The sequence below is a fragment of the Peromyscus leucopus genome, chromosome 12, assembly GCF_004664715.2.
Source record: "Peromyscus leucopus breed LL Stock chromosome 12, UCI_PerLeu_2.1, whole genome shotgun sequence".
In the NCBI taxonomy this organism is placed as follows: domain Eukaryota; kingdom Metazoa; phylum Chordata; class Mammalia; order Rodentia; family Cricetidae; genus Peromyscus; species Peromyscus leucopus.
This window is the reverse complement of record NC_051073.1, coordinates 8,279,897-8,295,975: the sequence shown is the minus strand read 5'-3', so window position 1 is coordinate 8,295,975 and position 16,079 is coordinate 8,279,897. Positions and strand designations below refer to the sequence as shown.

The window sequence follows — 16,079 nt, the reverse complement described above, 5'->3', positions numbered from 1 at the left end:
TCAAACACCCTCCCACCCCAAAATCTACAGACACTCAGGTCTCTTATATACAATGGCATAGTTTGCACATAAACCATACACATTCTTCCATACACTTTAAATCACCTCTGAGTGGTTTATAATAGTTGTTATACTGAATTGCTTAGGGAATAGTGGCAATAAAAAGCCTTTATGTTTAGTGTCAATATAGTATTTTTCCCCCGATTAATTGAATCCTATAGGGAACCCACAGGTATATAAGGTACATTGTGTAGGAAACCCACTACCTTTATACATACATGAAATTTTTCAAGATAAAAAGTCCAGTGGGATTGGAGATGTCGCTCAGTTGAGACGGTACCTGCCTGCTGTGAACAAAGCCCTGAGTTATGTCTCAGCACCAAATAAAGCAGACATGGCAGTGAGTGCCTCCACTCAGAGAACTCAGGACGTAATCGCTGGAGGGTCTGGTACCCAAGGTCATTCTCTCAGCTACTCAGAGAGGATGAGCTAGCCTGGGCTGCATGTGACCCTGTCAAAAAAAAAAAAAATCAAGTGAAAGAGTGACTGAGCGAACAGTCATGTCTGCCCCGTTTGTGAGCCACTCCGTGAAGGTGGAGAGGTGACTGGGTCTCTGTGTCTACCCCTCCCAGGATTTCTCTAGAAGACCTGAGCCCCAGTGTGGTGCTGCACATGACTGAAAAGCTGGGCTACAAGAACAGTGACGTCATCAACACGGTGCTCTCCAATCGCGCCTGCCACATCTTGGCCATCTACTTCCTGTTAAACAAGAAACTCGAGCGCTATTTGTCAGGGGTAAGTGGGACCCTGGAGGAGTTTCTTCTGTCTAGTGTCGCGCAGACACTGACACTTGATCCATGCTGTTATTTTAGCCTAAAACGTGAGGCCTAGTCTCTGGAATGTGGTGTATAAAGTGCTCGCAAAACCCGGTTTCGTAGACGGCGCTCCTGACCTGAGATGTGTTCTAGATTCTCCTCAGTTAGCCCTAGCGGACCCCTGAGGGGCTTGAGCTTTGTCTGTCTTCTGTTCTTGGTTGTCTGTCCGTACCCTGTCACCTGTTAGCTCTTTGGGTTCTTGGCTTTAGAGGAACTGGAGTCTTCCCTGCTATTAAAAGTTGTGGAGCCGTGCCTGTGTCTATAAAGTATGGGGTGTGGAAAAGCCACTGGGCGGCCCTTTCTCTGACGGTTTGTGTCTGCAGGATTCAACCAACCACAGATCCAAAATATTTATAATATTGTAATAGTGCTGAACGTGTGCAGACTCCTTTCTTATCATCCCCTAGATAATAGTCGCATAGCACGTGCGTTGTATTAGGTATTGTAAGTAATTCAGAGATTTAAAGCGTGTAGAAGATGTGCATAGTTATAAGCAAATATTGTATAGTTTCCTGTAAATGACTTACACAAAACTGGGATTTGCAGGGGGCCCCGGAACCAGGTGCTAAGAGAAAAATATATCTATTTAGGTTTACTTCTCCCGAAAATAAGAACACAATGGGCTTCGCTGGGTTGACTCTGACAGCTTCACAAGGCCAGATGTTAAAAAGTCCAAGTGACAGGGTGAAGAGTTGACTTAACAGTTAAGAGCGCTGTTGCTCTTGCAGAGGACCTGGGTTCGATTCCAAGCACCTACAAAATGGTTCATAACCATATGACACTCCAGTCCCAGGGGATCCAACACCCTCTTCTGGCCTTCTCTGACACAAGGCCCACACGTGATGCACATACATATAGGCAAAACACTCATACATATTTAAAAAAAGAAATCTAAAAATAAATAAATAAAAGAAAGACCTGGTGTGCCTTGTGCCGCATGTGAAGTACAGTTTGGATACCCACTTTATGGGTAGATGGTAGTACGCCAGTGTTAGCCACCTTTATCATCTTGGCCACAGTAGTTCATATGTCAGTCATCTCCAAATGGACAATCTCTTGAAAAGAATTCTGTAAGACAATGTATGGAGTCTATGCAAAAGCTGTTCCACGTGAATGCAGAAGGTGGGTGTAGTACCAACCAGCTCTAACAGGAAGTCAACCAGAGAAGCTCAAGGTTGACAGACGCCCATCTGAGATTTGATTGAACCCTCTCTCTTAAAGACGACCTGGGTCCTGTGTATATGGCACCTTGAGATCTGGTGGTGTGTCTCTGTTAGGAAGACAGAACCTAGATGGTAAGATCGGAGACTTCCAGAGATAGTTCGGTCCTGTTTAAAGTCATGCGATAGCCTAATGGGTCACAAAATCCCACCAAGCAATAGGTTTAGAAACATTTTTAAGTTTCCATCTTAGAGCAAAAGATGAGAATTCGTCTGCAGCTGGAGAAATGCATTCCTGTGGCAGAGCAGAAATGACCAAAATAATGATGTCCATGAGGCATGATGGTCCTGTTGAAGCTCTTGTTAGCAGATAAGCCGAGAGGTAGTTAGATAACATGTATATGAAGAAGCTTGACTGGAGGTCAGCCAAACATCTGGATGGAGTGCAGGTGTTCCCAAGCTGATTCAGCTGATATTTTGCTTCCAAGAAAATACACCCAGAGTTTTCTGTGTGTGTGTGTGTGTGTGTGTGTGTGTGTGTGTGTGTGTGTGTGTGCGCGCGCGCGTGCTGAAAAGGAAAGACACGTAAAGAAACACTATAATGCTTTCCCATACAAGAAGATGATCATGAGGAAATAATAAATGTTTTGTACTTCTGGTGGGGACCCATCTTGAGCTCTAGGCTATGAGATGGTACCTCTGTGGTGGCCGTCAGTCACAGGACAGTGCCATCAGGTGACGTGTTATCTTAGTCTTATTCTGGTGCTGCGATAAAATACTCTGACAGGAAGCAACTTGGGGAGGAACAGGTTGATTGGCTTATACTTAGACGTCGCAGTCCGTCATCAAGGGCGAGTCGGTGTGAGAACTGGAGACGGTAACCAATGGAGGATTGTTACTAGTGGTTTGTATTCTAGCTTTTAGCTTTAGTACACAGCCCAGAACCACCTGCCCAGGGAGGTACTGCCCACAGTGTGCTGGGCCCTCGGCATCAATTAATAGTCAAGACTGTCCTTCACAGACATGCCCACAGAGCAGCCTGGCACACAGTTACTCAGCTGAAACTGTTTTCCAAGTGCTTCTAGGCTGTGCCAAGTTGACAGTTAACACTGACATAGAAAGACAGGATCTGCAATCATAATAAAGTTTTAATATGTAATATATATTATGCAATATGTAATATATTGTAACATATATTACTCTGTGTGTGTATGTGTGTGTGTACGTTTGTATGTCTTCTGTTACTATAACAAAATACCCAAGGGGCTGGATACTCGTTTAAAAAAAGGCTTGTTTGAGCCTATGGCTTTGGAAAGTGACAGTTGAGATCACGCCCTAGCCTCTGAGGATCATCCCCATTCTTTGTCACAACTTGCCAGAGAAGGGAAATAACTTCAGGCAGAATGGCCAAGTGAGTTTCTAAGCATCACTTTTTCAGTAACTGACATACTGTATGAGACAGTACCGGTCCCTTCCCTGACCAATGCCCCCGATGACCTGATTATCTTGTACCAGTCCCCTTGTTGTGAAGACTCTAAGAGACTGCAATCTCCAAATCTCTTTCTCATTGTATCCTTTAAATTCCTACTTGGCTGTATATTTTATGATGCAGACGATGTATTAGTGCAGTGGTACATGATAAATTATCAATATGAGTATTTTTATAGATGCCTCTGTACAACTTTTTCATTTGGGCTCCAGGTAATATCATTTGGAGACCATGCCAGAGGCTAAAAGTTAATCTTTCAAATAGTTCCCCAATAAAAGGAGGGTGTGCACACACTGATTTTGTTTTTTTTAAATGACAAATGCTATTCAGGATTTGAGAATGTCTTGATGGGGCTGATGTGTAGGGAAGTTCTTAGTTTTGTATACTACTGAATAATGTTGCTCCAGGCTCAGGTGTTCTAGGTCTTTGTGTTTCTCAAAGTTAGATGGAGGGGTGCTTGTTCCAGAAGCAGTGTCCCATGGCTACTTCCACATCTACACGGAGCAAGTTTGGTCATTCGCGCTCTTGATTGTGTGTGGCTTAGCTCCTGTCACGCAGGGGGGACGCTGTGTCGGGAACGCTTAGGCTGTGTCTTGTTTGGCCCAGGCTCCTTGCCTTCTGCTGTCTTTTCCTCTCTTCAACTTTGTCTAGCATCCGTTTTGAGTGTTGCGAAGCTGAGTGTGGTTCTGTCCCCTGGGAAGCATCCCCTGGAAACCCAGACCTTGCGGCTCTGACTGGAGAAGCGTTTGGATTTATTGAGTAATGACACTTAACTCTTCAGTCGTAAGACGGACCCGGACTGAGAATCCAAGCTGTAGGCAAGTGGAGTGGACTGACCTCCGCCTACGACTGCAGCTGGTCCACTCTGTAACATCCAGATGTGGCTCCGTTAATGGCCCCGCGGGCACTGTCACGGTGAATCTTGGCCGATCCCTAACAACCCGTGTGTGATTTTGAAGTCCAGTGAGCTCGGATGCCCATCTGCCTGTTTGTCATGTCTTCCTTTCTCTTCCACTTAGACTCAAGAGATGGGCAGTGTAAGCCTCCCCTCCTCCTCCTCCTCCTCCTCCTCCTCCTCCTCCTCCTCCTCCTCCTCCTCTAGCTTCCTCTGTGGCTTGCCGTGGCCTTCCTTGGTGTGCTGAGGTTTCACGCTGGTTTTCTTTGTTCGGGTCCTCCTGTCCCAGGCTAGCCTCACACTTTCTATATAGTCAAAGGTGACTTTGAACCCCGATCCTTCAGCACCCACTCCCCTGGGATTGCAGGTATATGCTGCCATGTCTGGTTTTGCTTGGTGCTGTAGACAGAACTCAGAGCTCGTGAGTGCTGGGCAAGCCCTCTACCAGCTGAACTACATTCCCGCCGCCCCTGTTTGCAGTGAGCAAGGGAGCCTGCCGCTTCCTACTCAGTGTGGCAAGTAGGTTGTTCTTCCAGCTTAATTGTTTGGTGTCCGCTTTCTCCTCCCGCAGCAAACACTGGGCAGATGAAAGGCCCGGGATCCAGTGGAGAGCGGAGACTGGCCCAGGGCTGCCTGACTCCGGGCCCGGGCTCTCCTCGTGCTCAGTGCTGGCATGCCGGCCCTTCTTTGACTTTTTCTTAGCTGAGCACTGGTTGAAAAATCCATGGCTGGGTCGTGGATGTTTTCGTGTCCCAAGACTGAAGCTGTGCTTTTTATTTCTCCCTCCGGTAGAAATCTGACATCCAAGATAGCATCAGCTACAAGACCCAGCTCTACCAGATGGAGAAGTGCAGAGCCGCCAGGGAGCCCTACGAGGTGAGTGGTCCTGAAGCAAACCAGGGCTCTTAGGAAAGAGAGCCTGCTACCTACCGCAGGACGCGGAAGGAAGCACTGGAGGACCCACACCCTCACGGCTGAGCCCCGAGAACTGCTTTACGGAGGAGCCAGGGTTGCTGGGCCTCCAAACCACAGGCCTTAGGTGCCGCACATCACTGGGAACATTTAAACACCTGTGCGCTCAGTCCGCACCCCAGACCATTGACATTCAATCTTGGGAGACAAGATGCTGTTGTTGTTTTGTTTCATCCTAGTCTGCTCAGTTTGTTAAATGTCTTTTATCTTTAAATTTCCATTCTATATATTAATTACATATAGTGTTGCTTTACATAGGACATTTCATGCAAGTACATAAGCTGCTTTAAATGTATGCCCTTCCCTCCTCCTCCTTCCTCTCTCCCTCCCCCTTCTTCCTCCCTTCTTCCCTCTCCTTTCTCCCTCCTTCCCCCTCCTCCCTCCTCCCCCTCCTTCCTCCCTCCCTCCCCCTCCTTCCTCCCTCCCCTTCTTCCTCTCTCTCTCCCCCTCCTTCCTTTCTCCCTCCCCCTCTTTCCTCCTTCCCTCTCCCTCCTTCTTCCCTCCCTCCCCCTCTTTCCTCCCTCCTCCCCTCCTTCCTCCCTCCCTCCCCTTCTTCTCTCCCTGCTCCGGAATTAGTCCTCTGTTCCCCTAGACAGTTTTGCTTCTGTGTTCATGGTGTATACATACGTGGTTTTGTGTTTCTATAAGATCTAGGGACCACACACGAGAGAAAAATGATATTTGTCTTCTGGGGTTGGCTTGATTCACTTAATATGATTTTCCCCAGTTTCATCCATTTTCTTGCAAAAGGACACAACTTTGTTATTCTTTCTTGTTGAAAAAACATAAAACCAAACCCAACCCTTTGTGTATGTAGGCCATAGACCACACCTTCCTTACCCATCCCTCAGCGGCTGGACACCAGGGTTTATTCCATGGCTTGCCTGTTGGGAGTAAAGCTGCAGTAACTGTGATGCATGGGCGTCTCTGTGATGTGCTGACTTGTTCTGAAAGCCCCGTCTGGATGGGTCCCCTGAGCACTCAGTTTTTGGAAACAAAAACTGGGGTACTCAAAAGGGCCGAGAAGGAAGAAGCAAGGTAAAGGGCAGGGAAAAGTCCGGATGGAAGTGAGTTTTTCCAGTCAGCCGTCCCCAGGGTCTTGAGGTGACCTGCATTGTGCCTGAGAGCAAAACACTACAGTTCATGGATGCAGTCGAAACTAGTGCCCTGGGGCCGCTCAGATCGTTGCAAACTTGGACCCAAAGTGCACGCTGTACTTCCAGACCCCACACCAGGAGTACAGGGCTTCCTGCCCACCAGGGCTGCTCTTCTAACTCAGTTTCGTTCCAACGAGCCACACCCTTCCCTGTAGAGAATTTGTCAGAACTCCTGGGGCCCTGTCGCGGGAACTTCGTGGAGAACCCAGGAATTCATTTACTGAAGGAGAGAGAGATCAGAAAGGGCTCCCACTTCAGACTGAGGTCCAGCCCTCTTTTCCTACATCAGGTTTTCATCCCCGCCATGTGAGAGGCTCACCGGCTGCCAGCGAGGCCTCCGGTTGGGGTTCCCTTGACCCAGCTCTGACTAGGGATGTGATCACATTTGAGGGCTGAACGTGAGTGTTACGGGAGCTCAACAGTGGAGCAGAGGCTGGGCTCACTGGCTGCCTGTTTTCAACAGAACCTGAGGGCAGGGGAGAAAAAAGCCAGAGGAGCTGGGAGATCCAGGAGCGGGAGATGCTTGGTAGGCCTTGGGATCAGGGAAGATGATATGGGCAAAACTCAGCAGAGCCAGCTGGGCAGTTGTCTAGGTGACTGGGACCTCTCCAGTCACATCATGTCACCTCCCTTCTTGAAGTCTTTGGAGGCTCCACGCCATGTGTCCACCTATGCAGGAGTTGGGTGCTTTTTGCTTGGGCCCCCGTGTCTTGACCTCACACCCAACTGAAGCCCAGCCTTCTTCTTGCTTTGTGCCTGCTCCCCTGGGCCTTGGGGCTTGTTTATCACTCTGCCCACCAGGGTTGTACCTACTCTGTTACTCCTTCCTGGATCTCCTCCCTCAGTGCCCATGTATCTTCAGATCTGGAGGCCTGGCCAGTTCCTCATGGGCCCTAGGTATTTCCTGACATCTGCCACTAGGTCCCCGTTCTCTCTAAGGCAGCTCCCGTATAGTGGCCTACAGCCAGGTCTCAGCACTTTCTCGTTTGTTTAAGGGGATCACCCAGTGAACAAAGGACTCTCCCAGTGTGGTCCATGAGGTCCACTCGAGCAAGGACCATGTTAACCTCCAAGGAGCCTGCATGGTCCCTGGCATGGTGGAAGTACCATGTAATATGTACCAGTAAATATGTGCTAAGTGAACAAATGAAAGATTGAAATGGTCCTTATCCTAGGTCAGAAAATGGATTGAACCGAGGCAGCTGAAGAGGGTAGAGCGTTCCAAGTCCCAGCTCTTAGTTCAGTGCCTACAGCATCACGGGCAAGAGGCCTTGTTGCCAGATAGTTGGAACAGGCCTCTCACTACCCCGTACACAGAGACCCACCGCCCTGCTGGAGTCTGGAACATGCAGAACTCACTTCTCGGTTTGCATTCGATTGAAAAAAAAAAAGAAGAAGGTGCCTGGTGCCCCAAGCGTCCTCTGCGCCTCGTTGCCTGGGCTCTGTCTTCTTGTCCGCTCTCTCACACCCCGCCTTCTGCGGCTGTGCCTCTTAGTGCCAGAACCCTGATGGGAAAGAGCCCCATCTCTCATTCCGATCCCCTCCCTCTGATGGTTATTTCCACTCGGCCCGAAAGCCCACGGCGGCCGTTTTAAACCTTCGCTGAAATATTGAACAGTTAGGATTTAAATAGGAGCACTAATAGGCAAGCTTCAGTGCAGTTTCCTCTGATCCATTTGTTTCTCCAGTGTGCAGCGTTACTTCTGCTAATTGAATTACAGGCTGCGACGAGATTGCTCCACTTGTCTCTGGGAACCCAGAGAGTGGAGTGAGGCTGGGTAGGAAGAGTTCTGGGAAGGTCTCAGGTGGCCAGGCGTCCCTGGTGCGGCCACTTGGAGCTCCGCTAGCTGGCACGAGAAGAGAGGGGACACAATGCAGGGGTGAAGGGGAGGGCATGGAATGGAGTGTAGGGTTGCATTTCATCGGGGATTTGGCTGGAGGGCCACAGACTCCAAGGATGTCATGAAGTTGTGTCCTGGGCCCCGAGTGTGTGGGTGGCCTCCTTTATTTCCTCATTTCTTTCTTTTCTGTACTAGAGGACAAATAAGCTTAATTGAGTTTTCAAAACTTCCCTTTGGGGATTACAGTGCTGGAATATTAAGAATTGTTCTGCCTCTTCCTGTGAAAAGAAAGAGACTATTTTGTAAATTTGGAACATATAACCAACTGGGTGTGGTAGCACACGCCTTTAATCCCAGCACTCGGGAGGCAGAGGCAGGGGGATCTCTGTGAGTTGGAGACCAGCTTGCTCTACATGTGAGTTTCAGGATAGTCGACTATGTAGAAGGACCCAGTGTCAAAAAAGGGGAAGAAGGGAACATCTCAGTTCGAAACACCAATGCGTGGTGTCCAGAGAACCTGAGGCCCGCTGGGGTGGAGACAGGCTGGTCATCCTTTTTAAAATGGCTATTGAAAATGGCTTCAGATGGGTTAGGTGTAATGGAGCATGCTTTTAATTACAGCACTCAGGAGGTAGTGGCCCGTAGAGCTCTGTGAGTTCAAGGCTCACAGTGAGAACCTATCTTGAAAAAATGTAGTGCAGTGCCATTTTTGTTGAAATCTCCTAAAAAAATAATGTCGATTTATAACATGTAGGTTAGAAGCAAGAGATCTTTCCAGACAAGACCTTGGTCATGGAGCAACAGGGAACTGGCGTCTTCTGACCTGGCTGTTGTAACAAATATCACTCAGGGCCGAAATCTACCGTCTCTCAGTTCTAGAGGTCCAGGTGACTTAGGCTGGTTCTTCCCGAGGGACAGCAGAGGGAACCTGCTCCAAGCCTTCGTCTAGGCTTCTCATGGCTGCTGCTGAGCTTCCCTTTTTGGCTTCCTTCTCATGCCATCTGAGGTGCATTCCGGTGTCCAGACTCCCCTCTTGTAACGACACCAGTCACATTGCAGAAGGGTCGTCCCGACCACCTCATTTTAATTCAACTATCTCTATGAAGATCTGACTCCAAACAGGGTTATATCCTGTGGTTCCAGAGGTTTAAACTCCAACATAGAAAGCTTGAGATATTGCTAACCTATTGGGACTGTAAGTTTAAAGGTGAATATTCAGGCGTGCAGCTTATGACTTACTTGGGCATCTCTATGACTTGGGGCTGGAGAGATGGCTCAGCAGTCACTGTTCTGGCAGAAGACCCTGGTGCTGTTTCCGGCACCGGCGTGGAGCCACACACCAGCCTGTAACCCCAGTTTCAGAGTATCTGAAGCTGTCTTCTGTCCGCCATGAGCACCTTCATATATATGGTGCGTGCGTACACACACACACACACACACAAAGTATGGCCAAGGAGCTATTTGCAATTGATACCTGCTGTCAAAGGGAAAATCCGTTTTCTCCAATGGAGTATTACTGGGTATATCAGTCACATTCTAGGGCAGGGTTGGCCAACACAAAATAAACAGCATGTTTTTTTGTAAGCTGCTATTATTATTATTGTTGTTGTTGTTGTTTTGTTTGGGCCTTTTTTGTCTTATTGGGGTTTTGTTTTAGATTTTTGTTTTGTTGTTTGCTGTTTTTGTTTGTTTCGAGTATGTTGTTTTTGCGAGAAAGACGGAAAGAACAAAGTCGGGTGGGGAGGATCTGGGAGAAACTGGGAGAGAGGGAAGCAGGATCAGACTATGCCACATAGATTTTTTTTTTTAAAATAAAAAATAAAGCATGGAGTCAGGTCAAGTGGTTCGCGCTGTAGGAAATTAGAACGGTGACTACACTGGGTGCAGAGAGGTTGGGAGGGGAGCCTGCGGACGGCTCAGAGGTAGAGGCACTTGCTACCCGAGGACTGGGGTTTGCTCCCCAGAACCCACATGGCGAAAGGGGAGATCCAGCCCCTACAGGATTGCCCTCTGACCTCCATGTGCGCACCATGGTGGGCCCTCATACACATAATTTGTTGATTAATTCATTAAAATTAAAAGTTTTATAGAGAGTTTGGGTTGGGAAAAAAATCTGAGGAGAAACTCTCTGGTGCTGATGGGGTCTAGTTCCTGATGTGGGTGCTATTTCCACGGGCGTCTTCACTGTTGGAGAAACGTGTTGAATTGCTCGTTTGTCAGGAGAGCGAACCTTCCTTCTGAATCTTAGCATTCAATAACTTCACCTAGAAGATCTGCCCTACATGTGGATTAGGACATCTGCTCCCCCTTACACTGCAATTCAGGGTAGTTGTTGTTTTGTGTGTATACACACACACACAATGAATATATAATTATTATATAATAATATAATATATATTGAAATGATTAATTTTCCATCAGAGGTGTAGGGGGAGGCCTGGGAATGGGGTTTTGGGAATAAGTAATAGATGTAGCTTCTTGAATTGATGAAAATTGGTGTCTTCCCAGGCCTCCCTGGACACCTGGACAAAAGACTTTGAATTCCATGCTGTGCAGGTAAGAGCTTGGGGGTTTCTGATGGATTAGCCAGACTCTCCAGAGAGATACATGCTCTCTCACTTGCATACACATATGAAAACAGAGATATGGTAGAAAGATAGATTGATTATAGACAGACAGATAACCATCTTTTAAATTCTTGCGTGTGTGGTTTGTGTGCACGTGTGTGTGAGTGAAACTAACTCTAGAGACAGGGCAGTGCATTGGGTGTACCCCTTCTGTCACTTTGTACTTCATTCTTTTGAGGCAGAGTCTCTCCCTGAGCCTATAACTGTTTTTTCAGCTAGGCTGAAAAGCCTCAGAAATCCTCTTTTCTCAGCCTCTCAAAGTGCCAGGGTTACAGATGTGCCCAAGACCACGCCGGCTTTTGACATGAGTGCTAACATCCAGACGCAGGTGCTCGTGGTTGGGTAGCAAGCACTCTGCGGCAGCTCTCCAGCTCTTCCTGTCCTTCTCAGCTGACTGGATGAGACACAGCACACTGAGGAAGGTCACCCGCACCCGCTGAGGGAGCGGTTAAAGATGCTAAACGCCCTCTACACAGTAGCGTATACACTGGAGTTACCCGCACACCAGATCACGTGGCCTAGCCAAGCTGACCGTGGAATCCACTGCCATGTGACCCTGAGTACCAGCCAGTGTCTGTCCTGGACCAAGCCCCGCAGCCCCCTTTTCTTACCCTGAATTGAGGTGCACAGAACCCTGTCAAGAGTTGATCAGATCCTCCTCAGACGGGCTGGTGCTTGCTGTATTGAGCTGACTCTGTTTTCATGGTCTTGCATTCCTGTTTCTTCTGCATGAGACACAGCGTTTGCAGCAGCCCAGGGGTCCTGGCTCTGTGGTCTGATTTATGAATTGACTCTTCTTTTTATAAACTCACTCGTAGATTTTTGTTGTTGTTGTTTTGTTTTCTGCATTTGCCAAATCTGGCTTTCTCTAATATGAGAAGCATAACGGAACCAATGCCAGCTGTCTAATGACATCTGGGAACGCTGGCCATCCAGGGTGGGAGAGGTGGCTGGCTCTGATTCTCTAAGCAGCTGGATGAAGCTCCTTAGTTATCAGTCAAGCTCCCAGTGAGCTGAACTTGATGGAATTCACCCCCCCCCCCCCCATGGAAGATCTCCAAGTGCCCTGAGGCTCCAGGGCTCTTCCTGTGCTCTAGTCACCCTCTATGTGGGAGAGAAGTCAGCTTCCCAAGGGGCAGTTCTTCCAGCCTGGGGTGACAGGAGGCGCCGAGTCCCTGTCCTTGTTAAATCAGAACCTGTCCTTGTTAAATCGGAGTGTCTGCCATTCTGAGTACCACGCAGATGCAGGATGGATTCTTGCTTGTGCTGCAGGACTGGGAAGGACCACACTTGTAGTTACAGACGGGGATGCACTTCCCTGGAGGTGGCGGGAGTTGCCTGCGGTCACAGCAAGTTGCAGAGAGCCAGGGATGGGGTTCACTGCCAAGCTGCTACCATGGTGGTTGTTCTTTGGTGGCTGCCTTGCCTCTAGAGAGTCAGGAAGGGAGACTCTGAAAGGGACCAGCTCTCTGGAGCTCAGGGCTTAGAGGCCGAGGACTGCGCCTTCCCCTCAGGTTGGCTGCTGGAACAGACACTCACAGTCTCTAAACGCTCAGTGGATCTGTTTCTTCCATTGAATGGTACAGGATATTAAGGAGCTTAATGCAAATCAGCCTTTCTGGGCCCACGTTAAAAAAATTTGTAACTGTTTGTACATTGTCTCTAGTGGGTAGAATTGGTGGCTAGAGGTCAGGTTTCTGCTTGTGGGACTGGAACAGTGGCTCAGTGGACAAGGTACTTTGCTCTGTTGTGAGATCTTGGGTTCAGATCCCCTGCACCCATATCAAAGCTGAAGGGGCATAATGGCCCACCTGTATCCTCAGTACTCAGAAGACAGGGGAGCCCCAAGACTAGCTAGTTAGACTAGCCAAATCATCTGTGCTCTCCAAGCTCAGCAAGAGACCCTGATTCTGTAAATAAGGTAGAGCAGGATTGAGAACAACAGCTAATATCAACTGATGTCTGTCTGTCTGTCTGTCTCTCTCTCTCTCTGGCTGTTTCTCTCTTTCTCTCTCTCTCTGTCACACACACACACACACACACATTCTTGACCCACCACACACACACACACACACACACATACACACACACACACACACACACGTTCTTGACCCACCCCATGTGGCCCTCTCTCGTCTGACTTGTTATAAACTGTCCTGTGGGTATAAGCAAAGAGTGCTAAGGGTCAAGAGTGTGAATTTCCTCACTAGTCCTCTAGGCCTCACGGATGCTAGTGAACCCTGACTGAGGAGAATCAGGGAACCGGGACCCTGCCAGCCCCAGAACTGGTAGGTGGGACACATGCCCTCGGAAGGAAGAGTGTAGTCTGTCTCTCTGAAGATCATTTTCTGTTATATAAGGCATTGTTAGCATCCAGCTCCTTAGGGGATTTCCTTTAGAGAAAATAGGTTAAACAGATGAAAAAGTCTAACTGGGTGATCATCGGCACGTGTTTGAGGCAGTGGGATCAGCCGGTTAAGTAAACGTCTCTCCTTTGGACATCTGCACTTACACATGAGCTGGCCCAAGGTTCATCCGGTTCAAGGAGTGTTCAGGGGCGATTTCTTGACAGCTCCCTGGAAATAGTTTCAATGAAATCTCTATGGAGATGCATGTTCTGATGGTTTGCATGCTGCAGCCCAAGTCCAGCGAAGATGGCCTTAGCAAGGATACCTGGAAGGTTCCGGCCAGCAAGCAATTCCCCCTTCTCCTTCCATATCCCTCCCTTGATCAAGGGGAAACTTGGTCTTCCAGGCCAACCTTGGACTCCTCTGCGGCAGACCCCCACAGCTCACACACTTCTTGCTACTAAGTTCAGTCTTCCTGGCCCCAGAGCTTTTATAACCTGATTCTTAAACTATCAAGAACCCCCAAAGGGGCTGGAAAGGAGCTACAGTAGACCTGTAGACCTGAGCTGCTGGCAGACCTCTATGCATTGCAGCCTGAAGGAGCCTTTGCTGGTCTTTATTTTTTTAATTCTAAAATAGTGTGAATGCAATTTGATCTTTTCTATGGAGTTTTATTTTAAAGTGCATCTCATGTGTTTCTTCCTGCTGTGGTATTAACAGAGAGAAATGGTAACTTTGCATAAGAACAGAGATTTAAAAAAAAAAAATGAACAAAAGAAGTTCTTCCAGACTTTTCAGGACAGACCTATCATATCCTCCTTCATGCTACTCAGGAGCGCGCGCGCGCGCATGTGTGTGTGTGTGTGTGTGTGTGTATGTGCTTCTGTGTGTTTGTCTGTCTGTCTGTTTGTCTCTGTGTACGTTTTTATCTGCCTGCCTGTCTGTCTCTGTGTGTGGGTTTATCTGTCTGTCTCTGTGTGTGTCTGTGTATATATCTATTTGTGTGTCTGTGTCTATGTGTACATCTGTGGTGTGAGTGTGTTTATGTATGCTGATGCACACGCTTGTTTCTGTGTATGTCTGTCTGTCTCCATGTATGTTTGCTATAAAAGCTTGGTCCCTTTTGCTTTAGAAAAGGTAGAAAGTGGACTGTTTGTGTTTCAGGAAACAGGGGAGCAGAGAGCAGTGTAAACTGGTTTTTCTCCTGCTGACCTTCCCATGGTCACCTAGAACACACCTCATGCTCTCCTGGATGTCTTAGTGCATTTTCTGTTGTTATAACAGAATGCCCGAGACCAGATCATTTATCAACCACAGAAGTTTATTTCGTACATTTCCAAGGACTTGAGGCCGGCATCTGGGGAGGGAGGGAGGGCCTTCTTGCTGCCTCTCAACGTGGTGGAAGGTTCCATGTGTCGGGTAGCACAGCTGAGAGGCAGAAGTGTGCAGCTGAGGTCTTCCTTTTATTAGGAGTCGCCTCCTGCGTGTCCCCCCAGCTGCCACCTCCTGACCCTACCCCCGGCCGTGTGGAGTCAACAGTCCACAGGGCTGACTTGAGGGCTTGGAGATCTGTTTTCAGCCTGGTCCTGGGGTAAATCACTGGGCCAGCCCAGGCTGTTTCCTCATCACGCCTCTCTGTGCCCTTGCTAATGGCATTGGCGGCTGCGGAAGAAGCCTGTAGGAGCTGGGCGGGCCTCTCCATCCATCTCACGCCCCTTTCTCTGGCTAAGGGTTAGCTCTCCCAGAAGCTACAGCCCCCGGCAGTGGCCCTGGAGACCAGCACCCCACTTCCCGTTCCTCCGCTGTTGTTCTTTCCCGTCAGTGACCCTGGCATAATGAGCTCTCTACAAAGGTGCCGGGCATCCTCGTTGGGTAGGGCACTTTGTACAAGTGCAAAGCGATGCTTCCTCCCAAAGCCTTTCAGCACATAAATGAAAAATTGATGAGCTCCCTCCAATTGCAAGTCCTCTTCAACTTGAAGGCAAAAAAAAAAAAAAAAAAAAATGTGGAAAGCTGCCTTTTCCCCTCAGCCGGGCGAGGTCAGGGATGCCTCGCCTGTGTTTAGTGGTAAACATCAGTACAGTCGTCAGGGCCAGAGAAATCATTTCTCCCTCTGCAGCTGCTTCGTGGCCTCACCGTTCCCAGAAACTTGAACTCAATTAATTTTAATTCAGTTCAGTTTCCACTGACCCTTTCTCCCTCCAAATAGCTGCTTATAATGCTGCTTCTACGTACCTGGCTCGATGCCTGAGGCCGTGGGGTTGAAGGCAAAGCAAACAGTCATGACCACGCCCATTAGCGGGATTATGATCTGATTCTGTAAAGATGAACTCTACAGCTAAAACAAATGGCAGCATACCTACGAGGGTTAGATCCTGTGCAGATGCTCCCATGCTTAGACGAGAGGAAAGGTGACAGATCTAATAGGACTTCTCGGGGTTCTGTGGAGTACAGACTAAACACACTGGGTCTGAGGTTAGCGGAAGCAGTTCTCTCTCTGTTGGCAGAGTTCATTACAGTTGGCATCTGAGGGTACCACTTGATAATGGGTGGGTGGGTGGATGGATGGGTGGGTGAGTGGGTGGATGGATGGGTGGGTGGATGGATGGATGGATGGATGGATGGATGGGTAGGTGGGTGGATGAATGGATGGATGAATGGATGGATGGATGGATGGATGGATGGATGGATGGATGGATGGGTGGGTGGATAAAT

General features: G+C 48.5%; 1 protein-coding gene across 1 annotated transcript in view; it reads left to right on the top strand.

The window, feature by feature from the left end:
• Hunk (hormonally up-regulated Neu-associated kinase) overlaps positions 1–16,079 on the top strand; it is a 109,268-nt gene that overhangs the window by 86,009 nt on the left and 7,180 nt on the right. Inside the window, 3 exon segments of the mRNA XM_028877052.2 lie at positions 594–795; positions 5,212–5,295; positions 10,898–10,945. Coding sequence (XP_028732885.1) covers positions 594–795; positions 5,212–5,295; positions 10,898–10,945 — 334 coding nt within the window.